The sequence below is a fragment of the Orbicella faveolata genome, unplaced genomic scaffold (genome assembly GCF_042242905.1).
Source record: "Orbicella faveolata isolate gen_17 unplaced genomic scaffold, um_ofav_v1 contig_24, whole genome shotgun sequence".
NCBI classification, from domain to species: domain Eukaryota; kingdom Metazoa; phylum Cnidaria; class Anthozoa; order Scleractinia; family Merulinidae; genus Orbicella; species Orbicella faveolata.
Window position 1 is genome coordinate 20926296 of NW_028301552.1, and position 26448 is coordinate 20952743.

The 26448-nt window shown below is 38.7% G+C and overlaps 1 protein-coding gene across 1 annotated transcript in view; it reads left to right on the forward strand.

Annotated features, from left to right (window-relative positions):
• LOC110047186 (uncharacterized) overlaps positions 1-26448 on the forward strand; it is a 69323-nt gene that overhangs the window by 19850 nt on the left and 23025 nt on the right. The window contains exons 5-24 of the mRNA XM_089291325.1: positions 2060-2238; positions 3007-3300; positions 5924-6220; positions 6787-6973; positions 7150-7349; positions 7802-8101; positions 8797-9105; positions 9757-9913; positions 10801-10991; positions 11361-11675; positions 12998-13288; positions 17425-17617; positions 18209-18459; positions 18952-19254; positions 19671-19970; positions 21416-21581; positions 22478-22659; positions 23662-23973; positions 24467-24760; positions 25553-25733. Coding sequence (XP_089147451.1) covers positions 2060-2238; positions 3007-3300; positions 5924-6220; positions 6787-6973; positions 7150-7349; positions 7802-8101; positions 8797-9105; positions 9757-9913; positions 10801-10991; positions 11361-11675; positions 12998-13288; positions 17425-17617; positions 18209-18459; positions 18952-19254; positions 19671-19970; positions 21416-21581; positions 22478-22659; positions 23662-23973; positions 24467-24760; positions 25553-25733 — 4902 coding nt within the window. The remainder of the gene's footprint in view (positions 1-2059; positions 2239-3006; positions 3301-5923; positions 6221-6786; positions 6974-7149; positions 7350-7801; positions 8102-8796; positions 9106-9756; positions 9914-10800; positions 10992-11360; positions 11676-12997; positions 13289-17424; positions 17618-18208; positions 18460-18951; positions 19255-19670; positions 19971-21415; positions 21582-22477; positions 22660-23661; positions 23974-24466; positions 24761-25552; positions 25734-26448) is intronic.

Consider the following 26448-nt stretch of genomic DNA (forward strand, 5'->3'; position numbering starts at 1 on the left):
CAGTAACAACACGATGAAGACGGATACAAACACAAGAACAATTACGTTAAGCAACCTGAAGGAAGGATCGACATACTTCATTGCTGTCGCGGGTTTTACCAGAAAAGGAATTGGGAAATATAGATACGCCGCAGTAACACGTAAGTTTTAAAATAACGTATTGATGTCTCCTAAAACGGTTAAGTTGAGCCTCCTGGTTACCCAGTCTTTCCTCTTCAACGAACTTTGGAGAGAAAAGATTGTGTGACCAGCCATAAAACAAGAAAAAACAAAGAAAGAAAGAAAGAATGAAAGAAAGAAAGAAAGAAAGAAAGAAAGAAAGAAAGAAAGAAAGAAAGAAAGAAAGAAAGAAAGAAAGAAGCAAACAAACAAAAGCAAAACCAAACCAACCCCCCCCCCCCCAAAAAAAAAAGACCTTAACCATTTGAAAACAACAATAACGTAACGAAAATAACAACCACACTAGGGCCAAATTCAAAATGCGTTAAAAGGTCTTGACTCAGCATTTGATTGGCTGACTGAGGTAAAAAATCGCAGTGATCGGATTAAGAAAAACAATGTGTGCCATGGGAACATTAAGAAACACTGACGAATAATTATGGAATGTCGCCGTAGAATAAAATAGGAATTATTAATGAAAGTGAGAAAAAAAAAAAAGAAAAAAAAAAAAAACTGAAAACTGAAATCTTTTAAGAGTGCCTGCCTGTAAAAATCAGACAAAGTTTTAACTTCGCGGCAAGGGTCTAAAATTCGATTTCGCTCATATTCTTATGGAAGATAGGCTAGGACATGATAAAAACTACTGAATAGTTTTTTTGACAAAACAATTTTTTTATTTCAAAGAAATATGCAAATTACCAAAGTCCGTTAAAATCGTCATTTGACGCACCATTTTATTAAACAAGTTTGAGAGCCTCGCATGCAAAACTGCATCATTCTTCCGTCCTTAAAACACTCAAATATTTTTGTGCAATGTTTAAATGTGTACTGGTTTGATTTTAGGGAATGCTGTGTTGTCATTTTGGGTGCAAAATAATTAAATTTCGAAGGCATGTATTTCAGTCACTTAAAAGTGTTTCGTGAATTATTCAGTATGCGGTGGTCTTGTGAAGGAACCACTGGAAGAACTCTCCTACCAAAGAGGTGACAGCATAACTGAGAGCGGGTGTCAGTGGAACATTGGGGACGCCCATGAACCAGATGGTCATCACGTGATTCTTGCTATTGATCCCGTTTACTTTTGTAGGTGAGACACAGAGTCAGTGCTTCGGGGTTTTTTGTTTTATGTAGCGTGTTGGTTATCTCGTGAGTAGGAGTTGTTATGGTCTTAGTACATGTATTGAATCTTCGTTGCACTTCTCAGTTACGGAGAAAATGACAAAATATATCGCTGTAATGTAAAATAATCATTTTCAAATTGTTCGAAGCCCAAACATAGGTTCCTTTCGCACTAGGCGAGTTTTTGTTTATTTTGTAAAACTATCTGTATCAGCAATTCCATGCTACAAGGGCAAACGGTTATTTTTATGCACAAATGTACTAACTGTTTATTCATCCTTGCGTACTTCATAAGCATTCGGAGCAGGCTACTTTTTTATGCCAAGTGGCAGAACTGTCGTCTATTGAATTAACGAAAACATCGATTAAGTTACACTGTTTCACCAAGAGGATGCAAAAAGAGTTTACTTTCGTGTGTGATGGACATTTCTCGGTTAGCAAATAGTAGTTTACTGGTTTGCAGGTGCTTTTTATGAAATTCAGAATTTGGTGTAGACAAATTTATTGACATTTGTGGTAGAGTCTAACTAATGTTGACAGCCTTGTGCGGATGGACACATGTTAACATCTCCCTTAAAACAGCTGAGCCAGAAAGCCAGAGGTACAATTGCAACAGATCTACCAACTAAATGCCAATTGAAGACGATTGAGATGAACTCAGTGCAAGCCCTACTCGCACATTCTTCGAACTTAAAATGCTATTAAAAATAGGCGAAATCCTTTAACGTAATCAGGTGAAATTCGTTCAATATCCATTTCAGTTAATTGTACCCTTTTTCAGTTTTAGTATATACGTTAAGGATGGCTATGGTAAGAGGCTTTTGGACAGATACTGTGGCCCAGATGAAGGGGCCTTTCTCAGTACTTCAACCCTGAATGTTTCTGTCGAAGTTAGAGCGAGGAACAAGTATAATACCTTTACTGCCCGATATGCCATCCTTAACGGCAGTATTGACAAAGGTAGGGAAGAACAAATTACTACCGTAGATGCTATTATATATGTCTCCGGGAACTGTTTATGAATGGACCTTTTTAGCGATGCGCGGCCAATTTGAATTCCGTTGGTTCAAATAGCTATTAAAGGGTTCTTAGGTGGCAAATACATACTAATTTGCCCCCTTGGCGTCCCATTATAGCTATTTGAAATAACAGAATTCAAAATGGCCGCCGAATCGCCGAAAAGATCCATTGTTTGACTTTGCTATTCTCGGATGATCATCAACTCAAACGTCCAAGACCATAACACGTATAATTTTCTTTTTAACTACCTGTGCCCATTTGCCTTAGTAATAAATCTATGCACGTGCATATTTTTACACGCGGAATGTGATTTTATTTGGTCAAGTTGCTTGTGTTTAATTAGTAACGTTGTTGACAACTTTCCTAAGTTAGTAAAACTTTTTTAAAAAGACAGTTTCTGTTAAATCGATTGAATCAATTTTTTCAAGGAGGCATTTGCAAATGTCGGACAGTTAAGATAATAGCGAAAGTCACTTGCGAGTGGATAGAGAGACAAACCGGGTAGACCAAGGTTATTGTTCGAAATGACAAAGAGCTCACGGAGCATCCACGGTCTTTTATCCATGCAAGGTTTTAGCAGCGGCTACCAAAATCATTACTATTGTTGTTTATTAGTTTGCTCCAAACAATCAGTTCCACTGCAATTGACCAGCTATGTAGATGTTAAAATGTCAATGCGTTAAAATGACTTTTCAACATTATTTACAGCACCACAGGTGGATGGATGGAATGTCACCGTCCTACATGTTTCACAATCGAGTATTACCTTTCAATGGCCAAATCTAACCGATGTTCTTGGAAATCAGGTGCGGGCTTATGTTGCAATAGTGGAAACTACTGATGGTAAAGAGATAGCAGGGGACATTGTTTTTCCAAACGTCACGTCCATAACGATGGGCGGACTTGAAGGTGGTACTGAGTATCGTCTCTTCGCTGCTGTCGTGGATGTACTAGGACAACCACACAGGAGTTCAGAAGTATTGATTTTTACCGAGGAAGGTGGTGAGTGTTAAAAGTAAAGCTTTATAACATAACTAAGCTGTTACGCGCGCTCTCATTTGTCGATAGGTGTGTTTACATGAGAGTATGTACAAACGGTTGTGACGTTTTAAATTCGCGTGTATTTTTGAGAATTATTTCATAAAAGCAATAGAGGACTTTTTCCGTGTTTAGATAGCGTCATCTAAACACGGGGAGAAGGGGTGGGAGGTGCTCGGAGAAGTCTTGAAAGTTATGCAAACCCGAGACGTAGTCGAGGGTTTGCATAACTGTCTCGAATTATCCCAACGTTCCTCGTGTTTAGATGAGGCTACGTATACACGAGAAAAGTGCTTTATTGCTCAAAGATGAAACACGTGATGCAAACAAATGTACCCAATGACTTCATGTGTTCAAAAGGACGTCCATGCTATCTCTCTGCAAGAGTAGTATCACAACAATGAACACTATTGCTTGGGCTTGCTTTGTTTGCTGGGAAAGGTGATCGACGAAATACAAACAAGCTTCTGATTGGATAAACTTTGACTATGTGGCTAGCCACGCATCCGCTTGAAAAACAATTTTCATACATTCCAAATTACAGAAATCCCTACCCAGCAGACTCACTCATAATCCTGTCATTGGCTTCCTTGCGGATTTCACCACTGCCATTCATCCGTGTCATTTGAGGTGACTCTGAAAGGCCACGGCACACAGTTGTGGTTGTATCCTCTGCTGCTGTTTCCGTAATATAATGTTTTTTGTTTTTTTTTTTAAAGGACAGGGTTGTTGGCCCTGTGCCAAACCCCAAACCTGGAGGGCCAGGGGATCACTTTTTGTCAGGCCCCTACCCTTCGACCTGTCTGGCATGGGTGGCCCTACCAGGAGTACAAGACTCCAGCCGGGTTATTGGGACACGCAAACCACCCTACCACGATAGGGTAGTGATCCCATAAGGGTGGCTACCCAGCAGAGAAGAGGGCAAAAAGTCTACTATCTCATAAGAAAAAGCCTGTGATCAGGATAAGGGTGAAAATAGAGTACAACTGACTTCTTCTGCTTGTGAGCTGACGAATCCAAAAACCACATGGCAGATTGAGTTAATTCGCTTGTTGGGTGCCAGTAAATGCTAATTTGTTCCAAACATCATAGGAATGCCCCAACCATACATCGCTAATTCAGGTTAAACATTCACTAAGAGGAAGCAAAAAAAATAATATTGTCTGGACAATGAATCTCTTTTGACAAACGTCTCTCACTTCAATTATGCTATTTGTTAGTATTATATAATTATCCAACGTGAGGGATAATGAATCATATTACAGATGATGATTTGCAGAGAAGTCAATTCCTAAGGTCTTCATGAGCTAGCTGCAAGGAATCCAAACTCGCACACGCAATAGCATTTTGTACACGTACCAGGTTATAATGCTAATTTTAATTCGTAGAATTCTACTAGTATACCAATGCCAACGCTGTAATCTGATTGGCTGAGCCATTGCAGACTATCAGCCGTTAGTGTGCAGTGGCTGGAGGTCGTCTAGGCGATGGCGAGGTTTTTTTCGTTTTTCCAATTGCAAAGTTTTGTAGGAAAATTTTGATGCAAATGGTAATTAAATTCATGAGAAGACTGAACAAAGGACATTTACGGTTTCTTGACTTTAAAAAAGGTTGAAATTGAAAAAAAGGTTGAAAAAAAGAAAAATGATGCGCGCGCGTACACAACTTCAATTTTAAATGACAATTCAATGCGCGCGATATTTTTTAAGGCGCAAAGTTTAATAATACGTGGAGAAATAATTGGAAACCGTTATTTGAAGTAAACTTTAGTAAGAATTCTACTAAAACAATTAGATTATTCGCTTTCGATTTCTATGAGGTGATAGTTGATTCGGCCTTCGGCCTCATCAACTATCACCTCATAGAAATCTCGAGCTCATAATCTAATTGTTAATTAGTAGAATTCTACTAGAATAGTAATGCAAATGCTGCAATCTGATTGGCTAAGCTATTCGTATACTATCAGCTATTAGTATCACCCAACTAGTGGACTAATGCAAATCCTGCATTTTAATCGGCTACGCTGCTAGAGGACTATTAGTAATAGTCCTGGAGTAGCGAAATTGGCGCAATCGAGCGTGACGCTTTCTTTCGTTTTATTCCCAAATAAATATGTCGTCAACTTGCATTTGCTAACTTTATTATTGCCTTTTCTGTCCGACTAGTTGGGTGATACTAAAACAATTAGACCCTTCGTCCTTAAGGGCCACGGGTCAATAGCCCATTCGGCTTTGCCTCATGGGCTATTGACTCGTAGCCCTCGCGGACCACTGGTCTAATTGTTAATTACAGTGCAGTGGCTGTCGACTGTCCACAAAATGCGATTTTTTATCGTTTTTCCGAAGTTTTGGAAGAAAGTTTAGATGTAAATGGATAATTAAATTCGTGAGAAGACTTAAAGAAGGACATTAACGGTTTCTTGACTGTAAAAACTCTAAATTATTGAAAAAACGGGTGCGGGCGCGTAAACAACAACAAAAAGCCGCCAAAAATATTAAAATACCCTTTTCGCTACCACTTTCGTTAAAAAATGATTTTTTATTTTATATACGTTGTTGAGTTTTCTTTCTCTCTCTCTTCATCGTAGTACCCAGTAGACGTCCTTACCTGTCTGTTAACAACAAATATCTTGGAGTCGACAGCATCAACATCTCAATATATCCAGTTTCCCAAGAATATCACAATGGCAAACTTCTTGGCTATAACATTTTGTACGAAACTTCTTGCTATGCAATCCCAAAATTATCCGGTCAAGTCAACGTCAGTGCATCGACCAGAAGTTACATCTTAACTGGGCTCCTGCCAGGAACAAAGTACAACGTAAGGGTCGCTGGGTTTACCTCTAAAGGAGTTGGACCATATGACTGGGAACGTGTGTTCACAAGTAAGGGGCCATTTGTAGGCATCATGATTTGCTTAGTTTAACTGCACCTAAAGTCAGAAAAGTAACTATGTAGTTGCAGTTTTAAGTGCTAGAACGCATGAATTTCCTTTAGAGCGCTAGCCCAAGAAATGGGAAACTCCCTCCTATCATGCGTTCGAAAACCTTGATACTCAATCCGACCGTAAAGCTCGGTGTAAAAACAGATTGGTCGTTTGGGGGATACTGATACCTTAAACTACAATTGTCCTCAGGAAAGGAAGTGCAGAGGTTTATAATAAAGAAAATTTTTCGTGGCTCAAACTAATAGGCCTTTTCCAGAGTTATCTTGTGCTTCCGTTTAAAACGGGTCCGCGTGCAAAACCTTTCATATGAAAATAAGTTTGAATTACAAGAAAAGAAACCTCTAGGTGGAACAAGTTTTCATATGAATGGTTTCGCATTAAGATTCGTTTTCACACAGAAGTAGAAGCCAACCCGAAAATGACCTGTTAAAATCGCTTGCTCTTGGATAATGGTGTGTCCAACTGATAAAATAGAAGCTGCAACGATTTTTTTTTTTTTTTCAGCTTGTGAACCACAACGTACGTTGACTGCGAGAAACGGTACACTGTACAGCCCTAATTACCCGTGTTCCTTTCACGGATTGCATTACTGCCGCTGGACAATTGAGCCGCAACTTGGCGGAAGCGCTGTCAAAGCGATATGGATAGATTTTAATTCCTTTGATATAAATGGCAATGGCCCTTATTGCAGGTGAGATTGGTCTCATTACAACTATCAAAGTAAACAACAAATGCCTGGGCATGTTATGAACAGCTATGAATACTAGCTACTGAAAGAGCAATAATGTTAGCGCAGGAGTAGAAACTTGCCTCTCCTTGCGATCAGTCTATAGGGTGTAACCGTGATAACTTTTCTCTTCCATTCAGATCAAACAATTGGCTTCGCGTGGCGACTGGAGAAGACGCCCAGCACAATAATGACACCTTATTATGCGGTTATTACCGAGAACCTTTTTCTCTTGTTGTTCACGGCGACCAGTCAGAGTTAGCACTTCAATATACGAACACCTACAGCTATTCAAATGGCTTTTCAGTCTCGTATCTTGGACTTGACGAGCCCTTGATAGGTATCAAACAAATCAATAAATCTATCTATTCTATAGCTAAAGAGTAGCACTACATTCTATACGTGGTGAGGGAACCGCGAGTTTGTTAGCTGAGTTACAGAGGGAGCACAAAGCTATAACACAACAAAAATAATGAAGAATTTGTCGTGCACAAATTTCGTATGGATATGTTTAAATGCTCATTGCAACTCAGATGATCTAAAACAAAAAGTTACAAGCTCTAAATTGCATCATCATCACCATTATCATCATCATCTTCATCATAATCATCATCATCGCCGTCGTCGTTGTCGTCACTATCATGATCATGCTCTGAGAAGGTTAACACCGTGGCTGTGTAGATCATGGAGCGTTTGTGATTCCCAGATAGATTTTTTTCTCGCAATAATTGATCTGGTTCGCTTCACGTTTCAAATATCTTATTCAAGTTATTATTTATTCTTTTTTGACAGATACTGAATTATCATCATGGCGTGTATCAGTTTACAACAGTACGTCATCGTCAGTGTCCGTGGAGTGGACAGATTTTCCTCTCAATGCATCCATAACTCACTTTATGGTTATGTTCACCGAGGAAAACACAAATTTATCTGTTCTGTTCAAAGTCAGGTCTTTGTACGATCGACACTATTTTGTATACAGGCTTTTAAAGCCACACCGAATGTACAAATTCCAGCTACTTGCGTTCACAGGAGGCGTCGAAAATGTCACTTACTCCACGGAAATCAAAAATATCACGACTGGTGAAGGAGGTAAGTACCGTGTGGCAACAATTCAAAGTTAAGGAAGTAATTATCTTTGTATAAACCTACTTTTACTTTTACCATTGACTCTACAATATTTCGTATTGACGGGAATATGCAATAATGGGTGTCAGCCCTCTAAATATAGGAAATGGGTGACCACATGAAGCCATAGAAAAATTGCTGTGACATGGCTCGGCGAGATTTAGAAAATGAGAACATTGTTGGTCTAAACTGACTCTTGTACCCTGGTAAGGGAAGAAAGCGCTCCCTTAGCTATTGGGGTAATCAATTTTCGCAAAGAAGATATCAATAGCACATACAGCTGCAATGCAATAATTATGTAATAATTACAAGCTTGCTTCTTTATAGGTAGGGCAACTGTTTTGGAATCCAAACTTTACAACGACAGCCTCCTCCTCCCCAGCAACAGTATCCAACCAACATAAACTTTATGACATACCAGTACAATGACAACAACAAACATCAGTCGGTAATGAGTGAATCCCCGAGCCTTGTTCCCTTACTAAGACGCCCAATCGGTATGGCAACGGTAATCGATTCCAAACTTAACAACGACAGTCCCCCCCCCCCCCCCCCTTCCTCACATCCATCAACAATAGCAACCACAGCAACAATTAATCAATATCATGACAAAAACAACAACAAATAATAAAAACAACATTACATATCGTTTCTTTAAGTTCCCAGTGGGCCACCTACAAATGTGCGCGTGAAGAACCTCCAACCGAATGAGCTTCTGGTTCTTTGGGATGCGGTCAAGCCACAGTATACGAATGGCCAGATACGAGGTTACACAGTCTACTACAGAGACTACAAGGATTACTATTACTACTACGGAGATAAGTCAGAAAACGTTAGCATTAACGACCCAAACGTGTTCCAGATGGCGCTGCGTGGTTTGAATGGAGGAAGCAAGTATCAAATAGCGGTTGCTGCTTTCACTTCAGTGGGTGAGGGACCTCGGTCGCCATGGATCTCATTCGTAGTCGGTGAGTGCTGGCAAACATTGTCGGGTAGACTAGACAAGTTGAGCCGTTGACCTTAGTTTGTCAAGGTCCAACAAAATCATTTGTCCAGCCAATGTAGAGTCTGAGATAGGAGAATCAAGTAAGATAAAATTCGAACTAAGGTTTCTTTTCTTTACGCATTTTAAAGGTTAGCAATGAGTCCTTAGTTAATCCCTCATGTAGCCTAGGGGTGGGATGGGAGCATAACGAAGCATGCAAGGTTTGGTGATATAACTTTGTTATGCTTTACTAAATATTTTCCGGGATCGTTTTAGTGTGTCAATTGCATGGTCATGTCACCTTAAGCCCCTATGGCAAACATGTTTGCAAAGTGTGTTTTTCGAATCAACTTGGCGCTGTTCTCACTTCTCGGAAAAATTGAATTGCCCTTGCACACGAACGAAAGAAAAGCTCGTGCTAATCGATGAAAGTGTAAAAATACAAGCAAAAATCTATCAAGACCATCAAGCAAAATAAATCTAAACAAGGAAGTAAATTAAAAAGGTTTTTTTAATCGCTTTCTGACTTGTCTCTATGATAAGGAGCAATTTCTTTACAAACCCTGCTGAAAAATGAATATGGATTTAGTCAGACAGCTTTTAAGTTCCTTTGCATTATATTTTGCTTTATAAGGTTGTGGTGGTAATTTTAACCAGTCCTTTGAAACAATCCACCTTAACAAATCAGACTACAGTGAGCTACAATGTAACTGGACGATCGGAAGTGTTGGCATCACTAATGCAGTGTTCCTTCTTTCAATAAAAGAACTCCGTTTCAATTACTGTGGGAGGTGAGTTTTAATGACTTAAGGTTGCTTTAAACGTCTGTATTTTCAAGTTGTCGACATTTTTAAGCCTGGTTTTTTGTCCGATTTCTGTTATTTTTGTTACTCTACACTAGGCATGCGTGAATTTAAAGGATAAAAGGAAAACATTTTCTTATTGGCAAAAATTGTTAACGATATCAGCATATCCATGAAGCTCTATAATGTGCCCATAATGTTGAAATCCGATGACAAATTATTTCTTCACTTCTTCAAACAAGCCTTTGCTAGGTCTCTCTCTTTCTCTCGTATATGCAATTTGTGCCTTGAAAAATATACCTTGAAAATTCAGTAAGCTAATGCAATTGTGTTGGCGAGTGTAGCCAGACCAATTCCCTTCTGCAAGGCCTTCATCTTAAGACACAAAACGTATACAAAGCTACTGGCAAACACAGCCAGCGCAACCGAAAGCAAAACTTTATGCTACATGCAAGGGGAAATGAAATTTCCCATATTTATCCGACTTAAGGATGAATATCTATGAAAAACCATCGCCAGTTTCCAGCACCGCGACTTTCAGTTTTGAAGCGAAATAAAGCAGCCAAGTTGAGTGCGAGCCATTCTCTTTAAGATTGAAATGAAAATATATTTAAAATCCCTGGCTTTTTGGTTACGTTAGTCGAAGGCATTTCGCTATTTGGGGATAGCCAGTTTTTATATATTTATGTTTGTTATTCGCAAATGGCAAATTGCCTTTTTAGCGAAACATTTGTGCCCTCGCGCGCACGTTCGTTCTTTATCCCTCTTGAGCGTTCATAATGTCGCGCCACGGACAACGGACCAGAAAAGCGTTGAACCTTTCACATTCTAATTCTTTTGTCTTTTGTTGTTGTTGTTGTTGTCGTTGTTTTCAGGGAATTTCTTAAGGTTTTTTCAAGTAGCGGTACTGAGATCTTCACTCGTGAACGATGCTACGAAGATCATCGGGGCGTGGTAGAATTGCAGTTTGGAGAAGGAAACTTCGTTACTCTACACACCCAACTGTACAGCCGTTACAGCCGTTTGAGGCTTAAATTTGTTGTAGTAAGAAGAAACCTTCATTCAGGTATACCTCGAACGTCCTTTTTTTTAATTTTGTCTTTCTTTAAAAAAAAAAAATTAATCAGCAAACCAACGTTTACAGGTACGTTGGGCAATGGCCCGTGGATAACGCTGAGATAGGGAGATGACTGCCATTTCGGGCTAATTTAGGAGACCTCGAATGGAATAATAGTCATAATAGCTTTTCTTGTCCTTTCTTGTTCTCCATATTACTTTTAAAACGTGAGTTCTAACAGCTATAATAACAACAAAAACAAGTAAACACAAAGTCCTCAGCGTCTAGGTTTGCTCGGATTTTTCGTAGCAAATGCCTTATTTTAGGGTCATTGTCCTACTTTTTAAACTGTTACGATCTTGTTTCTTTACGTTGTAGCTCTTTCGCCTTCAACTGCATGGAATATACATGGTTACAACACCAGCCAAAAGAGTTTATTTGTTGACTGGAGCAACGTACCAGGAGACTTACAAGCTGATTTCTTTATTTTGTCCTTAAATCAAACAAGGCCGCAGTTATCTTACAAAGATGAAAGAACAAGTTCGTTTCTTCGTATAGTAGACTCCTCGAACACATCAATCAATGTGCCAGACCTCCCGGTATTCAGTCAGTACATAGTCCTTGTTTACCTGGTTGATGTCAATGGGGACGTCTATAAAAGTGATACCATAGTTGTCCAAACAGATGAAGGTGGTAAGTTTATCATTTCGCAAATGACCAGGTATTATTTAAGCTTTCGGATACGATCAGCTGCTTGTTAAAGCGTTAAGAAGACATATTAGAAGTAGTGTTTATCGACAGTTAGATGTATCCAAGATTGAAAGTTCCTTTGTACAACAACTTGGACATTCACTCTAACCTATGATCAGGCGTTCTTTTTGTAACAGCCCCCCAAAAAAAGAACTCCTGATCGCAGGTTACATTTAATCTTAACAATGTTGCTGGATACATCGAAAAGTCAGTCCATTACTTTTAATATTTCTTGTTTAAGCTTAGCCGTTTTAAAAATGTATCATTTCATGCACGTCTCAAATGCCTCTATCGGAGAATTAAGTTAAGAGGAAGGCGAGGTACCAGCGTGCTTTGCTCTGTGCAATGGTGATAGGACTGAGTGGAGTCCAATTCGGTCGGTTATCATAAGAGTGATAACAAAATCGCACGACCGCGCAGCGGAAGTCCGATTTGTTTATCACGAGTATGATTACAGACCGAATTTGACGACACGAAGTTTTATTACCAATTAATCATAAAAATTACAATTTCCGAGAAAAGAAGAATAGCCAAGTTATGAAAGAAAGGGAAAATTTGCATTAAAATAACTATAAAGGAGATGTAAACATTCTAAGGCCATCGCGCCTCCTACATGCAATTAGGCACCAAAAATACAAAAGCGCACGCGCGCACGCACGTAACTACAACTTTGAATGTGATTGGTTGATTTAAAGTGCAACTTTGAATGTGATTGGCTTGTTGAACTGTCCGATAACAAACTGTCCAATAACAAACCGTCCAATACAAACTGTCCGATAACAACTTAGGAGTTTTTTAATCAAATCACAATCGAGGAAATTACAATTTCTATGATTAGTGTTGTTATTTACTTTCTCTGTTACAAATTCGCTCTTATATCTAATCGTCCCTTTTTATCGCGCTTCAGCTAGCGGAATATCAGGCGAGTTTGGTCATAATTCGTATTTTGGCGAGACGTAGTCAAGCCCAAATATCCATGCAATGCCGAGGCCAAACGAACCTGATATGCCGCCGAAACGTACCAATAAAAAAGTACGATTAGGTATTTACCGTACTCAAATTCAGCCGACTTACCATGATATCATAGCCATATACATCAGGTCAGCGACTTGAAATTGCAAAATATCTGACAGTAGATACGGATTTCGGAGTTTGGTTACCGTAATACCAAATACAGAAAGGGATTGCATTCGTGCGACAATTCTTATAGCAGATTCAGAATCCTTCCCTTTAACTGACTTATTTTTGAATTTTTATTTCCTCAGTACCTAGATCAGGACCTTATTTGTACAACTGGAATATAAACGTTCGTGATCACAGCATCAGCTTTACCCGGGAAGATATTCGTCCGGAAGACGCTCAAGGAAGAATACTGGGCTATAATATCACATACTTTTCTCTTAATGAACCGAATATCAGTAACAACACGATGAAGACGGATACAAACACAAGAACAATTACGTTAAACAACCTGAAGGAAGGATCGACATACTTCATTGCTGTCGCGGGTTTTACCAGAAAAGGAATTGGGAAATATAGATACGCTGCAGTAACACGTAAGTTTTAAAATAACGTATTGATGTCTCCTAAAACGGTTAAGTTGGGCCTCCTGGTTAGCCAGTCTTTCCTTTTCAACGAACTTTGGAGAGAAAAGATTGTGTGACCAGCCATAAAATAAGAAAAAACAAAGAAAGAAAGACAGACAGACAGACAGACAGACAGAAGGAAGAAAGAAAGAAAGAAAGAAAGAAAGAAAGAAAGAAAGAAAGAAAGAAAGAAAGAAAGAAAGAAAGAAAGAAAGAAGCAAACAAACAAAAGCAAAACCAAACCAACCCCTCCCCCACCCCCCCCAAAAAAGACCTTAACAATTTGAAAACAACAATAACGTAACGGAAATAACAACCACATTAGGACCAAATTCAAAATGCGAGGTAGAAAATCGCAGTGATCGGATTAAGAAAAACAATGTGTGCCATGGGAACATCAAGAAACACTGACGAATAATTATGGAATGTCGCCGTAGAATAAAACAGGAATTATTAATGAAAGTGAGAAAAAAACAAAACAAAACAAAACAAAAACAAATGAAAACTGAAATCTTTTAAGAGTGCCTGCCTGTAAAATCAGACAAATTCTTAATTTCGCGGCAAGGATCGAAAATTCGATTTCGCTCATATTCTTATGGTAGATAGGCTAGGGCATGACAAAACTACTGGATAGTTTTTTTGGCAGAACATTTTATTTATTTCAAAGAAATATGTAAATAACCAAAGTCCGTTAAAATCATCATTTGACGCACCATTTTATTAAACAAGTTTGAGAGCCTCGCATGCAAAACCGCATCATTCCTCCGTCTTTAAAACACTCAAATATTTTTGTGTAATGTTTAAATGTGTACTGGGTTGATTTTAGGGAATGTTGTGTAGTCATTTTGGGTGCAAAATAATTAAATTTCGAAGACATGTATTAATTTTCACCATGTGCGAAACCTTCAATTGCATTAAGCTTCTGGTGGTTGAATCGCAGAAGGATGGTAAACAGATTCCTGTAAAAATTTCTGTGGGCAAATGATTGTGAGCGACGCGAGAGCTTTTCAAAGTACGTGAAAAATTGAAATATTTTACCATCCGTCGTCAAATTTCAATTTACGGGTTAGACGTATATTTTAGCATGCGCCACATGACTTGACCTATATTAAGTTGAAATAGACACAGAGGTGATAATTTCGAAATGTTGTAACCTTATTTGCTGTAAAAGGCGGGTCCAAAGCCGATTTGACGTGTTTGTTGCTGATCTCTCACCATTTGTCGCACATAAAGGAGAAGTTTGCTTTTGTTTACATAACTTCCGATGTACATCGCCGACTGTCAACCTATTATTGGTCGAATACCATGAATCTGTGATCATCTTTCGGCACATATGATCGATATCACCACTGCATCAAGTCTAAAACGGCTGAGTTATTTGTAGATAGTTGCTTGCTTTGCACTGCGCCAAAATATTACGTTTGATAGGTTGCTGACCATTGCCGATAAGCGTGTCGGCGCAGCAAAATCTTACAGCCGTTATTTGTTCGTCACGCAATGCTGTCACGGCATATGCTGCACATTTTGATCTATTTTGTGGAGAACACTCTCAGGGTAAGTGAAACAATTTATTCATTGTTTGTCTGTTCATATATATAATAATATGTGTATATTTATATAATCGTATTCTATAGTGTACGTGGCCTCGGTCCCAATCACGTTTGTCGTGCATTCTGATGTTTCAGACAACAGGTGATAAAGCTAGTGCCTGTACTCATTACAGATCAATGAAGCAAGATCTAGCTGAAATAAAAATAGGAAATCACAACGCGTCTAATTCGTGAGAAAAACAGACTAAATTTAATTACTAATTACGTGAGTAAACAAACTCTGGCCATGCCATTTTCTTTGGCGTATTTTGTTTCCGTATTTTGGCGAGGCAGTGGTATGTTTGTAACAGAAAATAGAGGACTGTTGTCAGTACAGTCCAAAATTATTGTCAGTGAAATACTGTAAACAAAACCCCTATTGACCAGTTATTCTCTTTACCCCTATTAAGCGGCCACCCAAAATTTAAAAACTTTGTTTTGGAAAGGGCGATGGCAGATGAGAGTCTGAAATTGAACGTAACGAATAATAATTCAAACACACGTCTATCATGATTGTCTTCAGTTGTCTCCATGTTCACCAAGAAATTTATAACCCGATAGTGAAAAATATTCAAGGTACACCAACCTTTATTAAGCGGCTAACCCCTATAAAGCGGTCACCACCCATTTCCCCGAGGGTAGCCCGCTGTATTGTATGTAAACCAAAAATAATTGCACAGCGCGAAAAGACCTAGGTACGAGTTTATCGTTACAGTATTATACGCAGGGCACGTAGGTAGCGGTGGTAAACTACTCATTCTTTTCATTTCTTAATTTAATCTCTTCCTACTCAACAAGATTGTGTGCTCACAGTGGTTCCAAGCCTTACGGAGCCTTACGTATTAGGATAAAAATTGTCCTACCCCTACCCCCTAAAATGGGATGACAGCATTGCGTGACGAACAAACAAGGAACGCTGCAAGCAAGGATTCAAGGAGAAATAGATCAAACCATGATGATCAAACGTAATATTTTGGTGTAGTGCAAAGCAAGCAACTCTCTACAAATGACTTGGCCGTTTTTTGACTTAGATGCTGTGGTGATCATATATGTCAGAGGGTCACAGATTCATGGTATTCGACCAAAAAATAAGTTGACACTTGGCGATGTACATTAGACGTTACGTAAACAAAAGCAAACTTCTGCTTTATGTGCTACGAATGGTGAGAGAAACACGTCAAATCGGTTTTGGACCCGCCTTTTACAGCAAATAAGGTTACAACATTTCGAAATTATCACCTCTGTGTCTATTTCAACTTAATATAGGTCAAGTCATGTGGCGCATGCTAAAATATACGTCTAACCCGTAAATTGAAATTTGACGACGGATGGTAAAATATTTCAATTTTTCACGTACTTTGAAAAGCTCTCGCGTCGCTCACAATCATTTGCCCACAGAAATTTTTACAGGAATCTGTTTACCATCCTTCTGCGATTCAACCACCAGAAGCTTAATCCAATTGAAGGTTTCGCACATGGTGAAAATTAATTATATTCACGAAACACTTTTAAGTGACTGAAATACATGTCTTCGAAATTTAATTATTTTGCACCCAAAAAGGCAAAACAACATTCCCTAAAATCAACCCAGTACACATTTAAACATTGCACAAAAATACTTGAGTGTTTTAAAGACGTAAGAATGATGCGGTTTTGCATGCGAGGCTCTCAAACTTGTTTAATAAAATGGTGCGTCAAATGACGATTTTAACGGACTTTGGTAATTTGCATATTTCTTTCAAATAAAAGGATATTTTGCCAAAAAAAACTATCCAGTAGTTTTTGTCATGCCCTAGCCTTTCTACCATAAGAATATGTGCGAAATCGAATTTTCGACCTTTGCCGAGATATTTTCCATATTTATAGACAGGGACTCTTAAGTGATTAAAATCAATGTCTTCTCTCATTATTCTCCCCTGATTCTATTTTAGTAGTCTTAATATACAGAAACGATAATGATATTAACTATGTCTTTAATCTTAAATTAATTTTTATCATTGTTATTTAATTAATCTAGTTATATGCATAAGCGATTAATGACCCGCCTAGATTAGCACTTGCTATCCCCGGGCCAAATAACATGTAATTTTAAAATGAAAGAAAACAAAGAAAATTGTGGTTGTTTCTTTTGAAAGTTCTGGCGGAACTCTCGCAGTGAAGGGCTGGTAGCAGCCTAGCTATCCCACTGCCGTCGTTTCTTGTCCGAAGCCGGGTTACCCCAGATATCTAATCTTAGTAGAAATCAAACTTTAGCTCCTCGACTTTTGCGAAGGAAAAGGAAATAAAAAAAAAGAACATGGATGGAAAACCATGTCGAATGGAGGTATGCGTAACAAGAGGTTACTGTAAGTTTCCATAACAGAGCAAGCATTTTAGTGACTACAATGCTAGTAAGTTTATTCATATCATCAGTTTGAGTCTTCTCTTCGTCAAGGCAGTATTACGTTCTAGTACAGACTTAACTTTCCCGATACTTTTACCCCGTATTGACTGAGATTGTTCTCCTCGTTTTCACAGTGTGTGGTACCTACCTTACAGAGGATAGCGGCAACTTCTCTAGCGCTAAGAATGTCATTATCGATGCTTACTATTTTGTATCGTACCAACAAACTCGCTGCCTGTGGAAGGTCAACCCTAAATCCGACACATCGATTATATGGTTGACGTTTGCCGAGTTGTCTCTCGGTCAACAAAACGATGGCTATTGCAGGTAAACCACTTATGTGCAGGATTTAACGTTAATGAAATGCACGCATACTTGCTTTATTTGAGTATCACAAAGTGTCATTTTCATATCACTTTATACTTGACGGAATTATGTGCTTTTGCTGACTTTTTACAAATGAGGACACTTTGTTATGCTTCCCATGAAGAGGATGCATCTTATTAGCATGTAATCCTGGGCATATCTGTCTCATGCATGACAGATGTATTATACTTCATGTCTCAGACGTATCTTAACTTTGAAATGACCAGATAACCATATATTATTTCACAGACACCGGGATCATGGCGGGCTCTTGAATAAAAGTACCCCTAGTGCCTTCGACCGTCGGACTGATCAATTTTTTCGAACCAATCATTCTTGAACGTTTCCTTCAATTAAGCTTTGCCTGCTTTGGTCTGTCAGCTGTCCATTATTTTTACTGTTTATCTTTAGACTGCTAGAAACTTCGCATTAATGACGTCTTTTTCTTTCTTTCTTTCTTTCTTTCTTTCTTTCTTTCTTTCTTTCTTTCTTTCTTTCTTTCTTTCTTTCTTTTTTTCTTTTTTTTTTTCTTATCCATTCACTATATATCAGTGAAGGAGTTCGTATTTCTATACCGGAAACAGCGGGTAATGATGATGCTGATTACTACGATTATGATGATAATGAGCGGTTTCTTTTGAAAGTCTGCGGCCAATTAACAAACGAGACGTTGCTGATTGAAGGGACGGGCGTAAATCTTCGTGCTGATGGTTTCAGAGACTCTAGGTATGGTCCTAAACCCAATAACTCAACAGTCCTGGGACATTACAAAGCCGAACAAAGAAATATCACCGACATAACAGGTACACGTAAAATTTATACTGTTTTGGCAAATTTCTGCCCAATGAGCAGTGTAAACCATTAGGGTCCTGGGTATACTGTAACGACCTGTAACATAATTACAGCTCTCTCTAACTGTAGTAATAGGTTATGACTATATCCTACCCGGCCCCAGCGGAAAGTCTATATTATTTTTATATTTGATTGCACGCTCGTTTATAGTTTGTTCAATGAAAAACAGAATACCAAAGCTTACGAGAGGGGGTGATCTAGTTGGACCTTAATAAGTGTCCGATACACTACGAGTAGTCCCTCTTTCGGAGTCAAAAGTCAGACGGCAAACGTTCAAAATTGTCATTGTGTGAAATGTCTGAATAAAGCATTATAGTTTTGGACACAAGGCTCCTGAAAAGAAATGTGCACGTAAGGGTTAAAGGATAAAGAAGAAAAAAAGTAAGTTATAATAAGTTAATTTAGTCTCCTTGTTTAACTTTACTATATTTCGCTTTTATCAGGAGAGACGTTAGACTCTTGGACTGGGATTCAAGTCAGTGCCAGCAATTCATCTATTGATCTCTCATGGACAATGCCTCCGAATAATTTTTTCGGCGTTTCCTCTGTTCAAAAATATCTCATCCTATACAGGCCTATTTCGGCGCGAGGTTATTACAGCGCGCTTTGGTTGCCTGCAAACAAAACTCGGGTGAAGATCTCAAGACTGGAACCTATTACCAACTACAGCTTGACTTTGGTCGCCATTCTAGCTGACGAAAGTCAACGTGTTAATACCGGTCAAGTAGTTCAAACTGAAGAAGGAGGTAAACTTGACTGATAGAATATGATGCAAGATTAGAATGAACAATGGGCGATAAACAAGAGCACTCTTTGTTCAATTGATGGTCCTTGTATTTGAGTAGGTCTTTTGATTAACATAAAAAACAAAAACCTCGCTTGGTCATCCGAGCCTGTGCATATTTTCCTTGCTCAAGAGCCTTTGAAATTTATCCACAATAAAGTAGTAAGAGGCGCATGTTTAAAACACAAGCTCATTACCTCTATGTATGTATCCATTCATTCCTCTTCCCACTGGAACAACCTTCACACGGACATGTGGTTTTCTCGTTTGGCCTTCCCAGGGCCCATGGTCCCCTCTGAACCCACCAGGATTGTTTCCTCTGACCCCTCAGGATTGGTTCCAATTACGTTCATTCAATTTTGTTCTGTTGTCTTTTAGTGCCAGCCAAAAGCCCTTACCTCTATGATTATCGTGCCATTGATTACAACACGATTTGGATCAGGTGGGAAAGGCTTTCACCAAAGTATGCTCGCGGCGTTTTGAGAGGATATCGAATATATTACATCTCTGCTTACAAGTACTACTACAGTAGGTCTGTCAGCAATATAACGGTCGGCCCTGACATACTGGAGATGACAATTACTGGACTTCAGCCGAATACCGATTATAGAGTATGGGTAAAAGCATTCACGTCTAAAGGAGAAGGAAGTGACAAAAACACAGCGTATATCGGGACAAGTAAGTCATTTCTTTGCAGCAAGTAATTATACAATGATAACGATCAGTTTATCCGTATGTATATTTTATGTACATTTATGTCTAGGAAGTTTATATTTAAGCATCATCAGCCCAGCGCTTATCTCAGGTTTCTATGTAGCATGAAATGACTAGGAAGGAGTATTTAAACTCCTCCCTGAATGGGATGTTAGTCCTTCGCAGGGTTACCCCTAGCATTAAGCTCGCCAGTGCCCATATGTGCACCTGGGTGGAGAGAGGCACTGTGAGAGTGAAGTGTCTTGCCCAGGAACACAACACAATGTCCCTGACAAGGCCTCGAACCAGGACCACTTGATTCAGAGTCGAACGCACTAACCATGAGGCCACCGCGCCTTCCATAGTCAAGACATGCCTATGTATAAAATGGTAGTTTAACATTTACTAAATGTTCAATGATACACTGGGATACCAGTTGTAATTAAAAATAAAGTCTATGGTCCCGAGGGTAGCTGTACAAACCGGCTCACTTCGCACAAGGTGTCGAAGGCGGCAGAATGAGATTTTGCAAAAAAAAAAAAAATCAATAAATAAATAAATAAATAAAATAAAATTTTAAAAAATGCGGATGCCGCTTTTTACTAAATCGTCCGAGGCTTTCAGGACAAAATTGCCAATTTGCTAAGTTTCGTTTTCTCCTGAATTCGGAGACCTGGATACAAAGAAAAAACCACCAAATATAAAAGTTTGTCCTGGAAGTCACGGAAACATGTTTGAATAATGAGATTTATTAAAACAGGATTATTGAATGATGCAATTCTATAGTGTTCGTTGGCTTGGCCATTATGGTATATGAGCAATTATTAAAAACTGGATCATTGGATAATTCAGTTCTAAAGTTTTAATTAGTCATGAAGGGCTATGAACCATTATACCATGCTCTGCAAATATGGTAAGCGTATACACCTTATTCCAAAATGGCCGCCATTTTAGTATCCTTTTGTTTACTTGAAAATGAGTCCTTGTTGCCTCGTTTAAGGGAAAATGTTCTTTCGAATTTCGAGTTTAAGAACAAGGCAACAATTGCTAATTTGCAAGTAAACAAAAGAATACTTAAATGGCGGCCATTTTGGAATAAGGTGAATGCGGGGGACAATATTTTAGTTTAGCCTTTTTTCTATATTTGGGGCGCGTTTTTAATAAAGCAATTATTTCATTCGCGCTTCTTGGATATGAGATGATTATAGCCAACTAGGCGCCCCGCGCCTCGTTGGCTATCTCACATCTCGCTAAGGCACGTATCCAACGAGTGCTCGTGGAATAATTGTTAAATCGAACGTGGCCTATTGGTCAAAAACGCTGCAGTTTAACATTCCAGTCGTACATACTCGTTACTAGTCCTTTAACTCTTTAACCTTATATTAATCAGTCATACAAAGTTCTTAAAAACTCATTATTTTTGTCCTCAGAATGTGGATCAGCAATACGCAACAGTTCAGGGGCTATTCAAAGTCCTGGGTTTCCGAAAAGAATCGAATATTCAGACTGCATTTGGGACATTGACCCTGGTGACGGAAACAAGAGCGTTTTACTCAACTTTTCAGATTTTAATATGCCACTGTCATACAAATGCAAGTATGTCACTGTTTAATTAGTGAACCCAGTATACGTAAGCGCACATCACGACGTGAGCAACGTGAGCTTCACGTCGTCATGTAGAGAATTGACAAAGTTATAAAATAATTCATTCATACTTTTTGCTTTGCATCACTGAGTTATAGTGCGCTAGAGAACTTTGGAGAATACTCCAGAAGCTAGAGTTGCAACTATTGCGCTACTCTAGTTTAAAAAAAAATGTCGATTTTTTATAGTGGTGGATGCGCTTAGCTACAACAAGCTAGTTCTCAGGCATGCCACTTAAACTGAAAGAAATAAATATCAACTTATCATAATTGGCTTAAGAATCCCATTTGGCTGGAGGAATACCAGTTGGCTACTTACAAACGTGTGCGAGAATTTGAACTACACTGTAGGGTCTACCGAGAAACAACCAAGCTTAGTGGTCAGATCGGGACTTGAACTGGCGACCTCCGGATTTCAAATCTGGCGCACTAACCACTCGGCCATGCTGCTCTCCACAACTTTCTGCGTGCATCTTAGCTCTATGAAGAACGAGAAAGGATGAATGAATTGTAAATAGTAAAATAACTTGTGGTTTATTTTGAAACTTATGCAAGTCTTTCCGATTACATGGCATGCAACAAAACGAAACAATTGAAATCAAATTTAGATTACTGGAAATCATTTGGGTGTATTCTTTCAATCAGCATAGATTTTTATGATTTTATTTCCCCGTTTTCTCCGTGCTTTTGGTTTTGATCGAAAAGATATATCAAACATGCCAGATCGATGCCCTCTAGGTGGGGTATTTTGAACGCTCAACCCGCTTTCTGGAAATGAGTTGTAAAATTAACAAAAAAGACATCGGTTTATCGTATATCAAATAATATCTGTCTTTTGTTTCTTTTCAGAGACTTCTATGTAACTGTTAGAGATGACAGTGGTGCAAGATCTGAACCCCTGTGTGGCCAGAGAGATACCCTCACTTTTCTGGCGCAGAAGTTACACATCGATTACAAATCCACCCGTTACACTTATTCCTGGTCGGGATTTCAAGCTCGTTACCAGGTTATCGATGAATCGATAATAAATGGTAAGGAAAATAATACCTCGCTAACATATATGACACTTGTGCTCTAGAGGCCCTCCAAAAAACTCGTTGAACTACTCATTCAACATAATAGAAATGTAAATTGTCATATAGCGTCTCCAGGCTTCCTCAAGGCTTGCTCGATTGTGACCTATGTGTTTGCACTTAATCGTATATTAGTTGAAGTAAAAATAATTATAGGTAATTCGTCTCCATTATGCCAGTTAAAAGTTTGGAGACGCATTCTCCCTTTACTCGAAGTTTTAACGGCGCCCGAGAATATAAAAGTCAACCAACGATCAACGTAGTCCTTTTTAGTAGAAGAGGGGAAAAAATGTAGGAGCAAGATTTGTCTCCAATGTACTTGTAATAGCGACAAGGGACGGATTTAATGGTGGTAGAGAATATTCAGTTCGGTTTTTGTTGTAACCAACAGTCAGCAAATGTATAACGTTGCCCATTTCGTCCAACGCGAGTGCTTTCTTAATTCAGGTTCCGCTGTTTACGGCCTATGCGTGGTCCTCTAAGGTTAACGAGAACTTGTGCAGTTTGGGCTGAGTAACTTTTGCTGGACCAATCCAAACATATTACTTCATATTTCTATTTGAAAGAATTATTTTATTTTTTCATCCATTATAATGTTGAATAATTTTCATCAGTTTTCGTTCGATTCTCTCTGACTTTCTGAGAAAATCCCCAAATCCAAGATGGTGTCGGAATCCAAGATGGCGGAAGCTATGACGTCATAAACAACAAAAAGCAATAAGCCATAACCGAATTGCCCTAACCTCTTTGTCAAAGCTTTTCTTGGAGCTCATCCTTTCATACGAAAATGAGATTTCATTCATTAGACATTAGGCTTAGGGCAATTCGCGATCGGCCGCAGCGGGGATATGATTTTTCTGGAACGTCTAAAGGTTAAGGCCTAAGCTTGTTAGGGCTATTCAATAATCCGAACTTTTGACATCATTGTATGTAATAACCATTTTCGTCTATTTCTTTTAGCTCCTGTAGTTAACGAATGGAATATCAGCATCTTGAGCATATTATCGACAAGCATGAACGTCTCTTGGGCGCACTATGCCCCCGATGATCCTTACATTTTGGCCTTGTATGCTGTTGTATGTACACCGACCAATCACGATACTGGACCGACTGTGGCAACAGCTAGTAAAACAAATATACAGTTAGAGGTACTGCGACTTAGAGCACTAACTGAGTACCGTCTGCAGGTTTTGGCTTTAACAGTTCACAAGATTACGGGAGCGTTCAGTTTTAAAGGAAGTCAGATACTCACTGTCAGCACTGTAGAGGGAGGTAAATATTTGTCATAAAATATTACCTTAATCAACTTTCATTATAGTTATTATGAATATTTCGGAGGAAAATACCAATTGTGTGAGTCCACAACCTACTAAAGGCACGTAGAGAAGATTCGGATAAGGATCCGTGACCCAAGATCAAGCGGAACATGGTGCCTCGAGGAATTCGATGAATCCACTGTGGGTGAGGATTCATCTGTTGGCTTGATGTCCCAAGATCCAAGAGTTCTTGAATCATTGTTCCTGATCCGGATCATCCTTAAGAACCGCACCATACATTGTAAAGGGCTAACTGATAGTAAATAGAGTATTAACTCAAAAACCCGAGTTTTCAAGGCGACTAAGATTGCCCTCCAAAAAAACAAAAACAACGTATATTCAATGAAAGGGTATCTGTATTAAACAGAAAGATGAAACATAGACATTTATAGCAGGTATATATCTAGGTACAATATAAGACTACTATAATATACTTAATTATTTTTCAGTTCCAAGCGAGGCGCCCGTGAACGTGACTGCATTAAGTCCTGATTCGAACTCTATAAACGTATCTTGGTTTCACATCGCGAATGGTAGTGTGAACGGAGAGCTACAAGGGTACAAGATTTTCTATCGTAGCCTCTTAGACGATGGAAATTATTCAATGGTCACGGTTGGACCATCCACCTTGCAAGTCATTATCAGCGACAACTTTATTTATACTGATATCTATGAGGTCAGGGTTGCAGGGTTTACAGCCGTTGGCGTCGGAGTGAAGAGCGAGTCCGTGCCAGTCCAACCAGGTAAAGGAGTTCTTACATGACAGTGAATTTTCTGAGAAGAAACCCCGTAAAGGAAGTTTAAAACAAGCTGTTAATGATTCATATTTTTTTGAAAAACATAAAGTCTCTCGCATGTTTTTAGCTAATGTTATCGCCAATACGATTGTAGACACAGTATTCTCAATAACGCATCAGTGTGGATGGAAAATTCCGCCAAAATGTCTGCACCTTGAATATTAAAGGAGCACTTTCCGAGAATGACGTCGAAAAGTAGAAAACCAAAAGATGTATTTTGAAGGAAATCTTAAAATTATCAAGAAATGAGTTTATTGTCATAGATACTCCTAAGGACTTTTCTCCAAAACCTACAAGTTTCCGTAAGCGAAGCCTCAGAAACAATGAATCCTTTCTCCCTTTATAATAACACAATACAGCGGGACCTTGTATTCACTCTTCGCCGATGAAAAATATAACTTCATTCAATTAGTTTAAGCCAGTACGAAATTTTAGCAGTGAACCTTAATAACGAATAACAGTAGTAAACCAGTAATGTTTACGGATTTCCAATAGAGCAGGCTGGTGCCTGTTACGAATAACTGTTGTTCAAAGTGGGCGTCGTTCGAGAGGGTTAGTTAAGCTTACAGAATAATAAATAGACAGCTTAAGAATGATACTGCAACGTTGTTTAGTTCGAAAATTATCCTTACTTTTTCTAAGTAACACTTAATTAGGCTATAAAGTGATTAATTCGTCCTATTTAATACGACGCCCGCTCTGTGACGTTTCATATTTTTCCTTTGAATTTTATTTTAGGCTGTATGCGGGGTTATGTTTACGAAACAATGGGTAAGATAACAAGCCCTGGATTTTCAGATGACTATCCAAATAATGTAGCTTGTTATTGGCTCGTGGCACCTGGGTTACTGGAGTACCGACTTGTCCTTGCCTTCGATACTTTCAATACAGAGGACATAGATGGAAAACCGAACTGCACGTAAGTAAGCTATCTATTTCAAAGAATAACTGATTTTATCTGCTTGATGTATGGGTTCTGTAGTGAGCTCTTCGTGATTTCAATCCTCTTTTAATGATGGATCTCGACAAGCGCTAGGAATACAGAGTTAAACCAAAGCATCAAACCTATGCTTAACTTTATAATATAAGTATTAATCAATTTGGTAAGAGCAGGATAAATAAAGGACCGCAAGCAAAAGTACTTCTGGTATGTGCAGGTACATTAGATAAGTAATAACTATAGCAGCATTTTTCCAGGGAAGGCGGGGGTAGGGTTACTTAAAAGCTTATTACCACTGACCCAGGATTATAAAAAAAATAATAAAACTTTGTATTTCTCCGCTCCTGTATGAAAGTGCTTTACATCAATAATGATCTATGAAGCCTGACACAATTAGCAATTCTTAAAACATGGACTCATGAAGGCTTAACCTTCTCACATTTTGAACCCTTTCAGGAGCAAGACCTTATGATTCTATTGGACACGTAGTTAGTAGTAAACCCAGAAAAATTGTGATAAAAGTTGATTTGTTTTGGTAAGAGTCATGCAGAAGCAATGGATGTTGAATTGACGTCGTTCCTACCGGGGTGTCGTGTACGTCAACGACAGATGGATTTAAAGTGCAGTTCGATATTTTCAAAGATTTCATCTAAAAATGTTAATTTTTGACGCATGCCTTACAGACTAAGTTCTC